The sequence below is a fragment of the Rutidosis leptorrhynchoides genome, chromosome 8, assembly GCF_046630445.1.
Source record: "Rutidosis leptorrhynchoides isolate AG116_Rl617_1_P2 chromosome 8, CSIRO_AGI_Rlap_v1, whole genome shotgun sequence".
Classification (NCBI taxonomy): domain Eukaryota; kingdom Viridiplantae; phylum Streptophyta; class Magnoliopsida; order Asterales; family Asteraceae; genus Rutidosis; species Rutidosis leptorrhynchoides.
Window position 1 is genome coordinate 304,984,481 of NC_092340.1, and position 17,419 is coordinate 305,001,899.

General features: G+C 38.2%; 1 protein-coding gene across 1 annotated transcript; it reads right to left on the reverse strand.

Annotated features, from left to right (window-relative positions):
- Nucleotides 1-2,005: 2,005 nt before the first annotated feature.
- On the reverse strand, nucleotides 2,006-3,368 carry LOC139865004 (actin-related protein 2/3 complex subunit 5A-like). Its single transcript, XM_071853556.1, has 4 exons — nucleotides 3,271-3,368; nucleotides 3,099-3,171; nucleotides 2,289-2,389; nucleotides 2,006-2,141 (listed from the first exon to the last, which is right to left on the reverse strand). The coding sequence occupies exons 1-4, from the start codon at nucleotides 3,357-3,359 to the stop codon at nucleotides 2,006-2,008; spliced, it is 399 nt and encodes a 132-aa protein (XP_071709657.1). The 5' UTR covers nucleotides 3,360-3,368.
- Nucleotides 3,369-17,419: the final 14,051 nt, after the last annotated feature.

Here is a 17,419-nt window from a genome sequence, read left to right on the forward strand (position 1 = left end):
AGATAAGATTATCATGTACAGGCTACACGGGGAATGAGAGTAAAAAAATATTACTCAAATATATGCGACGACCTAATCGGATATCTCGTATGACCACCAAGATATTTTTTTTTAAGAGGTTTAAATTTGAGACCTCTTTCAATGATAAATGATAAGAGGACTCCAACCACTAAACTATTTTGGTATGGTTTGTGAATAGCGTAACATTTCTCATAATCCATCGCATGATTCTTCACCTAGGATCAAGGACAAAAATGTGAATAGCCTAATGTTTCTTGTAATTTAGCACATGATTTTCCAACTTGCATCAAGATTAAGTGTTACTAGAATGCAAATCATGTGTTACTTTTGCTCACAAGTTCAATTTAAGCTCTAAAAATAGACGTGTACAACCATAAATCAAATTAAGGAGCAAGGTATACTTATATCTAGTAGTATATAGTATGAGCTTTTAAATATCTAGTGGTATATTAACCATGTATGAATCACTTCCCTTGCGATCAGCCTAATGTTACAACAACAACAACAACAACAACAACAATACCCAATCCCACAAAAGTAGGGTATGGGAGAGGTGGGTGTAGACAATCATTCCTCGTACCCTAGATTAGAAGGAAGTCACTACTCTACCCGCGGTTATAGAACCCGCGCCTAGATAAGGTCGTCCCTCCCTCTACTCTAAAGCAAAAGAGATTGCTTCCAAAAGGACCTCCGGCCAGAAATGCTCATAAAAACGAAATAGATAGGGCAAATGATACGTACCTGTAAGAGTTATGTGCGCCTAGCAAGAAGCAATCATACACAGTAGCCAAAAAAGAAAACACATATAGCAGTAAAGCACAACAGTAGGGCAAAAAGCATGGATCATATAGAGCACAAAACCATTTAATCTCAAGTAGACATACAGACAAACAAAATATATATATATATATATATATATATATATATATATATATATATATATATATATATATATATATAAACCCGCACCACACATAAGCTTGGATAAAAACACATGCTTAAACATATATACATATAGAAACATTCGTAGATATATATACCTAGGTACAGATACAAGACAAACAAACACCAATACATGCACTTAGATACATAGGTACATATACAGATACAAACATATGCATCGGTACATACATAAAGCCTAAAAACAAATAAATAGACACAGGGGCAGTGTAGCTATAGAATATCTAGTTAAAGTTATATATGTAGTATTATAATAAAAGTATCTAAAAAAAAAAAAAAAAAAAAAAAAAAAAAAAAAACTTACTCAATTATTCTAATTCTACTCCTCCACAGGCTGCGATCAGCCTAATGTTATGGCCGCTAATTTCATTATATCTCAACCTTACATATTTGTAACTGTGTCTAATTTATAAAATGATTAATTACGTGTAACAAGCAAAGTTGTCTTGACGTTAACTAGAAAATAGAAATCTAATGTTTAGTTCGACTCGTCAACATAATAAAAGTGGAAACCATTAATTGCTAGAATCGAAACCAAATTTATAGTAGTTAAACACAGTTCAAACAGAAGTAAGAACTGTATTGAGCAATTTTAGGCCTACAGAATTCTATCAGAAGCATGTACAGCCAAGATTTTGTAAATCACCAATAAATTCAGAGTAAAATTTTCCAATATGTTAGATTAAACTTCTTGTAGGGGCCCAATCAAGCTCTAAACAGACGTAAAGCAAGTCTATAGTGTGGGTTCTTTTCGGTAAGAGGCAGTTGAACACATTTTCCGAAACCCTAACATATAAAAGTGGCGACGTCTCAATCTATTAATGTTTTGAATGGGTTGATTTTCTCACTCATACCATAAGACGTCAAAAATCCCTTTTACATGCAGGTTAAAATAACCACCAACATAAACTACTAGGTGACTTTTACGCTGAGCATATACTTGGAAAAATAACTATTGTTAAAAAAAAAAAAAACATGATTTGTTTGAAGATAGCTTAGTTTATGAAAATTGGTACCACAGATTTTAAACCATATTTACAGTATCACTGAGTGCACGAAGAATGCATCCAAGACCAGTTCTCTGTGTAAGCTTTACATGAATACGTAGGCATTGGTCATAGGTGGGGCGATCACCTGTAGACAGCCCTCTATACAAGTATCTGTCAAATTACAACAGCACAAACTCAGATTCCAAGTGCATGATTTCATCACATTTTTTTTTACGTTTTTCATTTACTGATTCTCAGTTTATTATCATGACGATAAGTCAACAAGTGAAAAACATATGATTAAGGTAGGCGACTTACTTCATGAGAATATCGTAGTATTCAGAGTCCAATGAAGAGAACATAAGATCCACATCTTTAATCGCCATTAATGCTCTATGTACCACAATCCAATTTGCAGACTACACATAACACATGAAGTTAACAAACAACTATAGTTTCAACTTTGTATGATGATAACATCAATTACACTTATTTACACATATAGAAAATATATAGTGACGAAAGAAACAAAAAAAAAAAAAATTAAGACAGTTGGGCTACAATCAAATAGTTGCCGATCATAAGACATTTTAAAGTATATTTCTATGTAGGATTCCATCAAATACACCAAGTTTCCTATTTGAACAGAGGTTACAATCAGAATTAGTCTGCAATCTGCGTATCCAACTTAACCGGAAAAACGAATATACGCTTATTATTATTCGTATAACCTAAAACGTTTATCAAACAACTAAGAGAATCAATTTCGACAGATTCATTCCAACAGATTTCATTAATTGTTAACATATTTTGTCGACATTTTAACTTCCCAGTTATTTATATTCATAATCCACAATGAAATGTCAAAATCAGTTGTCCAAAGTCAAAATAATAGCCAAATACACCATCATGTAGCTCAAACATACCATAAACATAGTCTACATAATTTAACAGTTAACATATCACTAAATCAATAATGATGATGATAATCGGATTAGATTTCAGTTACATTGACTACACGCAGCAATCACATCACATTATAAATAACTATTTAACCTGATGAAAATCAGAATTAGTAGTTAACGAACACACATTTTAAAAATATAGGTATACGTATAGATCAAACACCTTGCAACGTTCATCTTTGGTTTTGGGAGGAGATCCTTCAAGAGCGGTTTTTAGGGCTTCAACCGGCTTATATCTAAATCAATTAATTCAACAATCCAATTGTTAGGGTTTCAATACTAATTAAGGAAAACATTAGAAATTAGTTAGGGAAAATGATAATTGAATGACTGACTGTTTGAGTAGACTTTCGATCATGCGAGACTTGCATTCGATCCTAGTGATAATGGTTTCTGCGTTGTCTGCTTCCACATGCTGCCCCATTAATTTACTGTTCCTGGGACTGTGGAGTAACATTTGAGGGGGTGGATACCCCTTTTGTCCCTATAATGTTCCGCCCCTGGGAACGGTATGGCTATACCTAAAGCCGTTGGACAAGTACGGGTGTATTTTTAGTGTTTTTTGTTGTTGATCGTTGGTTTGTTTGTTATATCTCCTTGTACTTGTTTATTTTGGTATTGTCGTATACACTTGATTTAGTTTGGGATTTGGCTTACGCATCGAGTTGAGGCTCGATATGAGTTAGTTTTTCTTAGGTTCGTCTAGTCTCCTTACTCATTTCGAACATCATAATGTTGGTGTTGTTATCAGAATTGAAATCCTTTGTTATTCAATAAAAGTATCTCTCATTTTAATAGTAATCGTTATCGTTATTGTAGCCCCAAAAAGGTAGCATTTGAATGAGATATGGTACTAATCATCATCGGCTAAATACACTCTTAACTGTTAAATACAAATTTTTTTTGGCAAAAAGATAAATTTATTATTAATCAAATTCAATACCGCAAAAGGCCCGGTATATAACCTGACCAATACACAAAACAACAACCAACACTTACACTAGACCAAATTTAATACTCGACAATGCAATTCAACCTAACAAGCCGTCTCATCTTTCACGACTCGCTACATTTAGATCAAACATTGCCCATTTCCTCCTTGAAATTTCGAATTCATCCAGTTCAACTACCACATATCATTTTTGAAATATACTCCGTATATGGCACTTATTAATTACTATCTAACTATATTTTTTTCATTTAAAGGATCAATATGCTAATTTTACAACATTCACATTGTTTATTCAAAATAATTATCAAAATAGTTATTATCGGCCTAATAAGTTTTACAACCAATGTTGTCTTATCGTCACGTTGATTCAATTTACTTCTCGTATTGAGCATGAGACTGACTAGTATGAACCGACTAAGATTTCTGACCAAATGTTTAAGAAGCTTGATCTGCTATTTGGATTATATTAATTAACTGAACAAACCCAAACGTGTGAAAATGCATCTGTTTGACCTTTGACTTCAAACTTGTCAAAATTCATCTTATTATATATCTTAAATTACGTACAAGCCTATACCTCTTTGGCCATTAGGATTAAACTATTGAAACCGTTGACATGAAATGACAATACTGCCCCTACTTGGTAAAGATGCATTGAACGCAGTATTAAAGTGAAGGGTATTTAAGTAATTAAGTCATCAACTTGGACATCTGTTGCTTTTATATATATGGAGTTGTTGTGGCCGCCTGACCAATATTTCGAGAACGTGCGGCTACTTTCTGAATATATTTGGATTACTAAGTTTCAAAAGTATTGATGTTCTTGGTAATATATTATTGGATACCAATTTCTTACCTTTTATTTAATGGTATAATTTATTAAAAATAGCACACAAATAAGATATTAGAAGGGAGATTACAACGACATTAAAAGTGGATAGTTTCAATCAGAAATGATACTGAGGCCCCGTTTGGCTCGTGGAATTTTTTTAGATGGAATGGAATGTGTCAAAGGAATTGGAATTGATAAATTACATAGAATGTGAAAAAATGTGTTCTATTTGACATGGAATGGAATTGAATTGCATTTATAAAATAAATAAAAAGTTATAAAAAGAATTACGTTTTTAAATTTTGTGTTCATTTTCAGACCTAATTTTAATAAAAAAAATATATATATATATAGATTGCGAATTGAGAACGCGTGTCGAAAACGCGCGTTTTCTGATAGGCTACAAAAACGCGTGTTTTGTACGCGCTGCAAAACTGCGTTTTTCTGGACGCCCAGCGAAAACGCGCGTTTCCGGGCGCCCTGCGAAAACGCGTGTTTCCAGGCGCCCTGCGAAAACGTACGTTTCCTAACGCCCTGCAAAAACGCGCGTTTTCGGACGCCCTGCGAAAACGCGCGTTTCGCAGGGTTTCCGGACGCCCTGCGAAAACGCACGTTTCCGGACGCCCTGCGAAAACGCGCGTTTCCGAACGCCCTGCGAAAACGCGCGTTTCCTGACGCCCTGCGAAAACACGCGTTTCCTGACGCCCTGCGAAAACGCGCGTTTCCTGACGCCCTGCGAAAACGGGCGTTTCAGCAGGAAATCCATAAACGTGTGTTTCCGGGCGCGCTGCGGCAACGCGTTTCTCCGGGCGCGCTGCGGGAACGCGCTCCTCCGGGCGCGCCGCGGGAACGTGCGTTTCCGGGCGCCCCGCGGGAACGCGCGTTTCCGGGCGCCCCGCGAAAACGCGCGTCTCCGGGCGCCCCGCGAAAACGCGCGTCTCCGGGCGCCCCGCGAAAACGCGCGTTTTGGCAGGGTTTCCGGACGCCCTGCGAAAACGCGCGTTTCCGGGCGCCCTGCGAAAAAGCGTGTTTCCGGTCGCCCTTCGAAAATGCGCGTTTCCTGACGCCCTGCGAAAACGCCCGTTATCGTACGCCTTGCGAAAACGCGCGTTTTCGGACGCCCTGCGAAAGCGCGCGTATCCGGACCCCTGCAAAAAAAGCCTGCTTCTGGACCCCTGCAAAAACGCGCTGCAAAAACGCTCGTCGAAACATGTAGCGACCCCGACAAATCGTCAAGTGACGGCGTCGTCTACGTATGGTCCCATTACATGGTTATAAGTATTTATAACAAAGTTTGACCGAAAATATGTCGCATACATTTCATAAAGGATGTTTCAATGTTTACAAAAGTAATTCCCAAGACAAGTACATAACAAAAGTTATTGTTCATATGAAACACGTGCGACATAGTTTAAAATAGCCAAAAAGACGCTCCACGTATGCAAGTATACTCGACATCCAATGCAAGTATCAAAAAGTATGTGCGGAAGCATGTATCACCTAAGTTCAAGGACCTGAGAAAAACATAGAGAATCTGTCAACGAAAACGTTGGTGAAATCATAGGTTTAAATAAGTAAATGAGTAAAAGCAAGCTGAACCACAAGAGTTGCAATATTGATAAAGTCATAGTACATTCTAAAAGTTAATATTCACGAGCACCCAATTATCAAAGCTTAACATTCCGTCCGTTGAATACCCCATAAATTAGTGCTAGAACAACACTGTTTCCCGAAAATATATTTCATCCGTAGACGGTAGCGAACCGTCAAAGATGAGGGTTGTCAACCCATATGGCCATATAACATAAGTTCTCGCTTACACCATCTGATGTAACTAATGATAATCGGATTGAGGATTTTCGTTCTAAACTCGTATGTAGAATGTTTGTTTTCCCGTTCTTGTGTTCACTTAGTTCAAAAGAATCGTTTATGTTTTCTCATCCCAAAAGTAAGTTTAAAAGAGCAAAAGTGGGACTATGATCTCACCTTGTATGCACGAACAAAAAGTACTTCGACAAGTAACGTGTGCAAAGAACAATGCTAGTCTTGACCTAAACAAATAGGTTGTATCAATAACGATAGTCACGAAGGGTCAAAGATGTTCAGTTAGTCCTATGGCTCAATACGACTCGATTAATAAAGCATGTGAATCAAATTGTCAAGTTTCATGCAAGATACAAGTAGTTGAGCATGTTAGAACGATTGTATAATCGTTTGGTTAAGGTTGACTAAAAGTCAAACTTGGTCAAAGTCAAAGTCAACGAGGTCGGGTCGGGTGTCCGACAATTTTCTCATGATGAGAAGTCATATACGAGCATAATAGTCAAGTTTCATGTTAATCGGAGTTACGGTTAAGCGGGAAACATTTTGGGAGCGTTTAAAGACAAGGAAGTTGGCCTGGGCCATTTGCGCGGTGCGCAATGGGTTGCGCGGCGCGCACCCATGTGCAATACCAGGTCAGAACTCGACCAAGGGAACCATTTATTTGGTTTTTCTGATTTGCGCGGTGCGCAGGTGCACGCGCGGCGCGCATAACCTGGGGAAGTGCTGATTGCAGAAAAAAAATAACTTAAGTAACGAACCAAAACTCATTTTAACATATTTCATGCACCGAAAACACTTAAAACGCATATCATATAACATGAGAAAGGTAATTTGACAAGGAGAATAACTAAACGCATTTACTCAATCAAAACCAAACAACTTATATCAAAATCACCATTAATGCTCATCATTTATTACTCCAAGTTCATAAATGCCATATTATGATTCGGTAAATTAATGCACATGTGTAATACGCCGTTTTGAAGATAATCAAGCATACAACACAACTAGACACTTACAATTAACATTGCTAAGCATTTAATGCATCAAATATTCAATTTACTTTTATCAAACCCTAACCCAAAATCATAAAATCAACAATCTTGCTTATGAAACTAATCCATGTCAAACTACATACCAATTTGAAGCTAGTGATGTTAGGAACACAATTAAAACATGAATTTTCATCATCAAATAACATATGTACACCTAAAACTCAAGATTAAACAAGCATTCTTTCAATATGAGCTAGTTACACCAAAATAGCAAGAACAAGCATACAAAACACATAATCATACTAGACTTGAGCCATAGACACTAATTAACAACCTTTTAACTCAAAAACTCAAGAACACGTAAAATTAGTGATTTTAGAAAGTTACCCAAATTTGATGAAATCGGTATGGAATCGAAGAGGAGATCACGAGGAGTTCAAATATGTAATTTGTTTGGCCCGAAGCTTGATCGATTGAATATGGATGATGAATTGCTTTTTGATGGAATTAAAGAAATGGTGGAAGTATTAGATGAAAAGGAAAATTAAATGGGGAAATGAGGTGGAAGAGGTTGACTAGTCAAGTGGCTAGTCACCACTTTGGTGTCTTGGCGAAACTAGTCCCTCAAGTTGCAATCGGGTGCGTTAAATTACCTAAAACAAGATAATTGAAACGCGTATTAACGGGAGATGTTATAAACATATAACGGAGTTTAAAATAGTTAAACGGAAAAGTTGACGGAAAAAGGCGGGATGTTACATTACCTACACCTTAAAAGAAATTTCGTCCCGAAATTTAGGTAGGCGTAGTAGTCGTTGTTTCTTCCTCGGAATCTGACGTTTCCGGAACCGGGAATAGATGAGGGTGTTTCTTTCGCATTTGATCTTCTCTTTCCCAAGTAAACTCGGGTCCCCTTTTGGCGTTCCAACGGACCTTGACAATCGGGATCCGGCTTTGTTTCAATTCCTTCTCGACGTAGTCCACAATTTCAACCGGTTCCTCCACAAAATGAAGTTTGTCATTAATAGTAAGTTCCTCGAGAGGAACGACGATATCGGGCTCGGCAAGACATTTCTTCAAGTTAGATACATGAAAAGTAGGATGGACGGAGCTTAGTTGATGCGGAAGATCCAAACGATACGCAACGGTTCCAACACGTTCTAAGATTTTGAAAGGACCAACGTACCGCGGATTTAGTTTCCCACGTTTCCCAAAACGGATGACACCTTTCCAAGGTGCGACTTTTAACATGACGCGGTCACCGACTTGAAATTCGAGGTCTTTGCGTCTTTTGTCGGTATAGCATTTTTGACGACTCCGGGCCGTCCGAAGCCTATCTCGGATTTGAAGAATCTTCTCGGTGGTTTCGTGAATGAGGTCGGGCCCGGAAATTTGCACGTCACCCACTTCGGCCCAACAAAGAGGAGAGCGACATTTTCGGCCATATAATGCTTCAAAAGGTGCGGCCTTAATACTCGCGTGATAACTATTGTTATATGAGAACTCGGCGAGGGGTAAGTGCTTGTCCCAAGCTTTTCCAAAATCAACAACGCAAGCCCGTAACATATCCTCCAATGTTTGTATGGTACGTTGATAATGCTAAAAACGAACATATATTTCATAGCATTATTCCTCAAGAAAGACAAGCTTTTAGTTGCAATTGTTCTATTTACAAGTGATATTCGTTTAAATAATAAAAGGTGAAGACAAAAGACAGATTCGACGAATTGAAGACGCAAACGACCAAAAAGCTCAAAAGTACAAAAGACAATCAAAGAGGTTCCAATTGTTGATAAGAAACGTCTCGAAATTACAAGAGTACAAGATTCAAAACGCAAAATACAAAATATAAAATTGTACGCAAGGACGTTCGAAAATCCGGAACCGGGACTAGAGTCAACTCTCAACGCTCGACGCAACGGACTAAAAATTACAAGTTAACTATGTATATAAATATAATATAATATATAATTAATTATATTAATTATATATATATTATATATATATAATAAAAATCGTCGGCAGAGAAAGACTCTAAGATGTGAGCTGGAATTTCAAACTCCGCGACTCGCGGAGTTTGAAGGCAAAATTCACCGCGAGTCGCGGAGCCCCAAAAATCAAAAATCCCTATAAAGCCAACCGAATTCTGATCGCAAAACATAATCTATAATCTCTCTTCTCTCATATATACGAAAAATATATATATATAATTTATATTTTAATTTTAATTTTAATTATAATTCTAATAATAAGGGTATGTTAGCGAATGTTGTAAGGGTGTAAGTCGAAATTCTGTCCGTGTAACGCTACGCTATTTTTAATCATTGTAAGTTATGTTCAACCTTTTTATATTAATGTCTCGTAGCTAAGTTATTATTATGCTTATTTAAAACGAAGTAATCATGATGTTGGGCTAATTACTAAAATTGGGTAATTGGGCTTTGTACCATAATTGGGGTTTGGACAAAAGAACGACACTTGTGGAAATTAGACTATGGGCTATTAATGGGCTTTATATTTGTTTAACTAAATGAAAGTTTGTTAATGTTAATATAAAGATTTACAATTGGGCGTCCCTATAAATTACCATATACACTCAAATCGGACACGATGGGCGGGGTATTTATATGTACGAATAATCGTTCATTTAACCGGACACGGGAATGGATTAATAGCCACTAGAATAATTAAAACAGGGGTGAAATTACATTCAAGGGTAATTGGTGTAATTGTTAACAAAGTAGTAAAACCTTGGTTTACACGCAGTCGATAACCTGGTGTATTCATTAAACAAAGTATTAAAACCTTGTTACAATTCGAATCCCCAATTAGTTGGAATATTTAACTTCGGGTATAAGAATAATTTGATGAGGACACTCGCACTTTATATTTATGACTGATGGACTGTTATGGACAAAAACCAGACGGACATATTAAATAATCCAGGACAAAGGACAATTAACCCATGGGCATAAAACTAAAATCAACACGTCAAACATCATGATTACGGAAGTTTAAATAAGCATAATTCTTTTATTTCATATTTAATTTCCTTTATTTTATATTTAATTGCACTTCTAATTATCGCACTTTTATTTATTGTTATTTAATCGCACTTTTAATTATCGTACTTTTTAATTATCGCAATTTTATTTTATCGCACTTTTATTATTCGCAATTTCATTATCGTTATTTACTTTACGCTTTAAATTAAGTCTTTTATTTATTTAATATTTTACATTAGGTTTTAACTGCGACTAAAGTCTTAAAATCGACAAACCGGTCCTTAAACGGTAAAAACCCCCCTTTATAATAATAATATTACTTATATATATGTTTGTATTTTTATAAAAGTAAACTAATATAGCGTTGAGCTTTGTTTAAAGATTTCCCTGTGGAACGAACCGGACTTACTAAAAACTACACTACTGTACGATTAGGTACACTGCCTATAAGTGTTGTAGCAAGGTTTAAGTATATCCATTCTATAAATAAATAAATATCTTGTGTAAAATTGTATCGTATTTAATAGTTTTTCCTGCTAAAATTAATAACTATTTTATATACACCTCGCTTAACATCATACGTTCACTTTGCCCATCGGTTTGGGGATGATATGCGGTGCTCATGTCCAAACGCGTTCCCAACGCTTCTTGTAACGTACGCCAAAATCTAGAAACGAAACGACCATCTCGGTCGGAGATAATCGATAACGGTACTCCGTGTCGGGCTACAATCTCTTTAATGTAAAGTCGTGCAAGTTTCTCCATTTTGTCGGTTTCTTTCATGGCGAGAAAGTGCGCGGATTTGGTGAGACGGTCAACAATGACCCAAATTGTATCATAACCGCCCGACGTTTTCGGTAGTTTGGTGATAAAATCCATCGTGATCCTTTCCCACTTCCATTGTGGGATCTCGGGTTGTTGAAGTAACCCGGACGGTCTTTGGTGTTCGGCTTTGACTTTAGCGCAAGTCAAACATTTGGCAACGTATCTAGCAACTTCCTTTTTGATATTCGGCCACCAATATTGTTCTTTAAGGTCATGGTACATCTTATTGGCGCCGGGATGAATCGAGTATCGCGATTTGTGGGCTTCGTCTAGGATGAGGTTTCGTAAGTCGCCATATCTAGGCACCCAAATTCTTCCGGCGTAATATCGAAGTCCGTTCTCCTTAACTTCGAATCGAGAGACGAGGATGTTTAAAAGTTCACGTCCGATGTGGTTGTCTTTAAGAGCCTCCTCTTGGGCTACACGAATTTGGCTATTAAGGTTGGAGTGAATGGTGATGTTTAAAGCTCGGACACGAAGAGGCACCGCTCTTTCTTTTCGACTTAAGGCATCGGCCACTACATTTGCCTTCCCGGGGTGGTAACGAAGCTTGCAATTATAATCGTTCAAGGTTTCAATCCACCTTCGTTGTCTCATGTTTAGTTGCTTTTGATCGAAGATGTGTTGGAGACTTTTGTGATCGGTAAAGATAGTACTTTTGGTACCAAGAAGATGATGTCTCCATAACTTAAGTGCAAAGATGACGGCACCGAGTTCAAGATCATGTGTCGTGTAGTTTCGTTCGTGGACTTTGAGTTGTCGAGAGGCATAAGCAATGACTTTCTTTCGTTGCATTAGTACACACCCATAACCGTTTTTCGAGGCATCACAATATACAACAAAATAATCATTGCCTTCGGGAAGTGACAAGATAGGAGCGGTGGTTAGCTTAGTTTTCAAGATTTGGAAAGCGGTTTCTTGTTCGGATGTCCAAACGAATTTTCGTTCCTTGTGAGTTAACGCGGTTAGAGGGCGAGCGATTAAGGAGAAATCCTTGATGAATTTACGATAGTATCCGGCGAGACCTAAGAATTGACGAATTTGAGTAGGAGTAGTAGGAGTCTCCCATTTACTAATGGCTTCGATTTTTGCGGGATCGACTTTAATGCCTTGATCACTTACAACGTGACCGAGGAATTGCACTTCCTTCAACCAAAATTCACACTTGGAGAACTTGGCATAGAGTTGTTCTTTTCTCAAGAGTTCAAGCACGAGTCGGAGATGTTCTTTGTGTTCCTCTTCGCTTTTAGAATAGACCAAAATATCGTCAATGAACACGATAACGAATTTGTCGAGGTAAGGTTTGCACACGCGGTTCATGAGATCCATGAACACCGCCGGTGCGTTAGTGAGACCAAAAGGTATGACAAGGAATTCGTAACTACCGTAACGAGTCCGGAAAGCGGTTTTGGAGACATCTTCCCCCTTAACCCTTAGTTGATGATAACCCGAACGGAGATCGATTTTTGAATATACACAAGACCCTTGTAGTTGATCAAAGAGGTCATCGATGCGAGGAAGAGGATATCGGTTTTTAACCGTCAATTTGTTTAGTTCACGATAATCAATGCACATTCGTAGGGATCCGTCTTTCTTCTTAACGAACAAAATCGGAGCGCCCCATGGTGAATGGCTAGGTTGAATGAAACCACGGTCAAGTAACTCTTGGATTTGACTTTGCAATTCTTGCAATTCGGATGGGGCGAGTCTATACGGTGCACGCGCTACGGGTGCGGCTCCTGGAATAAGATCGATTTGAAATTCAACCGGTCGATGAGGTGGAAGACCCGGTAATTCGTCGGGAAATACATCGGAATAGTCACTAACAATTGGCACATCATCGATGCGCTTCTCATCGGCCTCGACTTTCTTAATGTGAGCAAGAATTGCGAAACAACCCTTGCGAAGTAGCTTTCGAACTTTAAGGCATGAAACGAGATTGAGTCCGGTGAAATTTTTGTCGCCATAGACAATCAATGGTTCACCGTTCTCGATAGGAATTCGGATTGCGTGAAGGTCGCAAAGAATGTGAGATTTATTTTTGACCATCCAATTCATACCGATTATTACATCAAAACTTCCTAGTTCCATGGGTATCAAGTCAATTTCAAATTCATTACCCAAAATGTTTAAAGTACACCCCCGGTAATATGTGTCGGCACTTAAGAGTTTTCCATCGGCCACTTCGATGGAATAAGTAGTATCTAAAGGGTGTATTGGAGTGCAAAGAGTAGGAGTCAAAGTCTTAGACACAAAACATTTATCGGCACCCGAATCGAATAAGCAAGTAACATAAGTGTTGTTGAGAAGAAACGTACCCGTGACTAGTTCGTTGTCATCTCGGGCTTCCTCGGTGTTGATGTTAAAGGCTCGGCCTCGGTTGTTGGGGTTGGCTTTCTTCTTCGGGCATTCGTTCTTATAATGGCCCGTTTGGCCACATTCATAACAAGTGACCGTCCTTGGAGGATTGGGCCCCTTTCGAGCGACGGGGGCGGTGCTTGTGCAATTGTTGGCCCTATGACCAACTCCTTGGCAACGGTGACAAATTAGCTTGTTACATTCGCCGTAATAATGTTTGTGGCACTTGTTGCACAAAGGTAAGTTTCCGACATAACCCTTCTTGCCGTCGTTGTTGAAGGGCTTTTTGGTGAAGGTGTTGTTGTTGTAGTTAGTTGATGGAGTGGCTTCCCATTTCCTTTTGTTGCCACCCGACTTGTCCTCGGCCTTAGGAGCCGGTACTACGATTTCGTCAACCGTTTCAATTAATTGGCGAGCCATGTTCATAGCGGCTTGATGAGTAGTGGGTTTGGATGACATCACCCCTTGTTTGATGCTTTTTGGAAGACCGAGCATGTAGAGCTCAATCCTTTGAGATTCGGGGTTAACAAGATTAGGACACATCAAGGATAGTTCGGCGAAGCGTTGATTATAAGCTTTAAGATCGTTTCCGACCGCTTTCAAAGCTCTTAGTTCTTCTTCAAGCTTGCGGGTTTCTTCACGCGGAAAATATTCAACAATCATCTTTTCCCTTAGATCGGCCCAAGAGAGGGCATGAGCTTCATCTGTACCCACCGATTGAACATAGGTGTTCCACCATGTTAGAGCAATCCCGGAGAAAGTGTGGGTGGAGTATTTGACCTTGTCTTGATCCCGACAACCGCTTATGCTAAAGACGGCCTCGGTTTGTTCAAACCAACGAGTAAGCACAACCGGTCCACCGGTCCCATCATAAGAGTGAGGTTTGCACCCCATGAAAGCTTTGTAGGAGCACCCTTCGCTAGAGTTACCGGCTCCTTGGTTGTTGTTGTTGTTATTATTGTTGTTGTTGGACGAGTGACCGGCCATGGCCGCATCCACGGCGGTGGCTATCATGCGTTGCAAAGCTTGTTCGGGAGTTTCGGGAGGGGCGCGTCGACGAGCCATTGTTCCTTCAAAACACAAGAATACCGTTGGTTAGTATTCTAAATAATACTAACCGTGATATGAAATAAAGATAGAGAGAAAAATTATCCTTGACTCGCCTTAAATTCTTTATGTCATAATGTCGGAATGTTCATATGAGTCACCGTAATATAATCCCGGAAATTATATTACCCTAATTCATATGTGCATTCGACATTACTACATATAGTCAAGGTGGCGTGTCAATTAAATCATACAACGCAAGAGTAAGATAGAATAAGAGTAGATATGAGTAAGAGAGTTCGAGTATAAATGCACAAGTAGTCAGGTAATTCCTATGTCAAGTCTATATGCCGGTTGTAGTCTAGACTCACCAATGTACCCTATGACTCGGGGTTGACACTAATGAACTCTAAATCCCTACAACCAAGGCTCTGATACCACTTGTAGCGACCCCGACAAATCTTCAAGTGACGGCGTCGTCTACGTATGGTCCCATTACATGGTTATAAGTATTTATAACAAAGTTTGACCGAAAATATGTCGCATACATTTCATAAAGGATGTTTCAATGTTTACAAAAGTAATTCCCAAGACAAGTACATAACAAAAGTTATTGTTCATATGAAACACGTGCGACATAGTTTAAAATAGCCAAAAAGACGCTCCACGTATGCAAGTATACTCGACATCCAATGCAAGTATCAAAAAGTATGTGCGGAAGCATGTATCACCTAAGTTCAAGGACCTGAGAAAAACATAGAGAATCTGTCAACGAAAACGTTGGTGAAATCATAGGTTTAAATAAGTAAATGAGTAAAAGCAAGCTGAACCACAAGAGTTGCAATATTGATAAAGTCATAGTACATTCTAAAAGTTAATATTCACGAGCACCCAATTATCAAAGCTTAACATTCCGTCCGTTGAATACCCCATAAATTAGTGCTAGAACAACACTGTTTCCCGAAAATATATTTCATCCGTAGACGGTAGCGAACCGTCAAAGATGAGGGTTGTCAACCCATATGGCCATATAACATAAGTTCTCGCTTACACCATCTGATGTAACTAATGATAATCGGATTGAGGATTTTCGTTCTAAACTCGTATGTAGAATGTTTGTTTTCCCGTTCTTGTGTTCACTTAGTTCAAAAGAATCGTTTATGTTTTCTCATCCCAAAAGTAAGTTTAAAAGAGTAAAAGTGGGACTATGATCTCACCTTGTATGCACGAACAAAAAGTACTTCGACAAGTTACGTGTGCAAAGAACAATGCTAGTCTTGACCTAAACAAATAGGTTGTATCAATAACGATAGTCACGAAGGGTCAAAGATGTTCAGTTAGTCCTATGGCTCAATACGACTCGATTAATAAAGCATGTGAATCAAATTGTCAAGTTTCATGCAAGATACAAGTAGTTGAGCATGTTAGAACGATTGTATAATCGTTTGGTTAAGGTTGACTAAAAGTCAAACTTGGTCAAAGTCAAAGTCAACGAGGTCGGGTCGGGTGTCCGACAATTTTCTCATGATGAGAAGTCATATACGAGCATAATAGTCAAGTTTCATGTTAATCGGAGTTACGGTTAAGCGGGAAACATTTTGGGAGCGTTTAAAGACAAGGAAGTTGGCCTGGGCCATTTGCGCGGTGCGCAATGGGTTGCGCGGCGCGCACCCATGTGCAATACCAGGTCAGAACTCGACCAAGGGAACCATTTATTTGGTTTTTCTGATTTGCGCGGTGCGCAGGTGCACGCGCGGCGCGCATAACCTGGGGAAGTGCTGATTGCAGAAAAAAAATAACTTAAGTAACGAACCAAAACTCATTTTAACATATTTCATGCACCGAAAACACTTAAAACGCATATCATATAACATGAGAAAGGTAATTTGACAAGGAGAATAACTAAACGCATTTACTCAATCAAAACCAAACAACTTATATCAAAATCACCATTAATGCTCATCATTTATTACTCCAAGTTCATAAATGCCATATTATGATTCGGTAAATTAATGCACATGTGTAATACGCCGTTTTGAAGATAATCAAGCATACAACACAACTAGACACTTACAATTAACATTGCTAAGCATTTAATGCATCAAATATTCAATTTACTTTTATCAAACCCTAACCCAAAATCATAAAATCAACAATCTTGCTTATGAAACTAATCAATGTCAAACTACATACCAATTTGAAGCTAGTGATGTTAGGAACACAATTAAAACATGAATTTTCATCATCAAATAACATATGTACACCTAAAACTCAAGATTAAACAAGCATTCTTTCAATATGAGCTAGTTACACCAAAATAGCAAGAACAAGCATACAAAACACATAATCATACTAGACTTGAGCCATAGACACTAATTAACAACCTTTTAACTCAAAAACTCAAGAACACATAAAATTAGTGATTTTAGAAAGTTACCCAAATTTGATGAAATCGGTATGGAATCGAAGAGGAGATCACGAGGAGTTCAAATATGTAATTTGTTTGGCCCGAAGCTTGATCGATTGAATATGGATGATGAATTGCTTTTTGATGGAATTAAAGAAATGGTGGAAGTATTAGATGAAAAGGAAAATTAAATGGGGAAATGAGGTGGAGGAGGTTGACTAGTCAAGTGGCTAGTCACC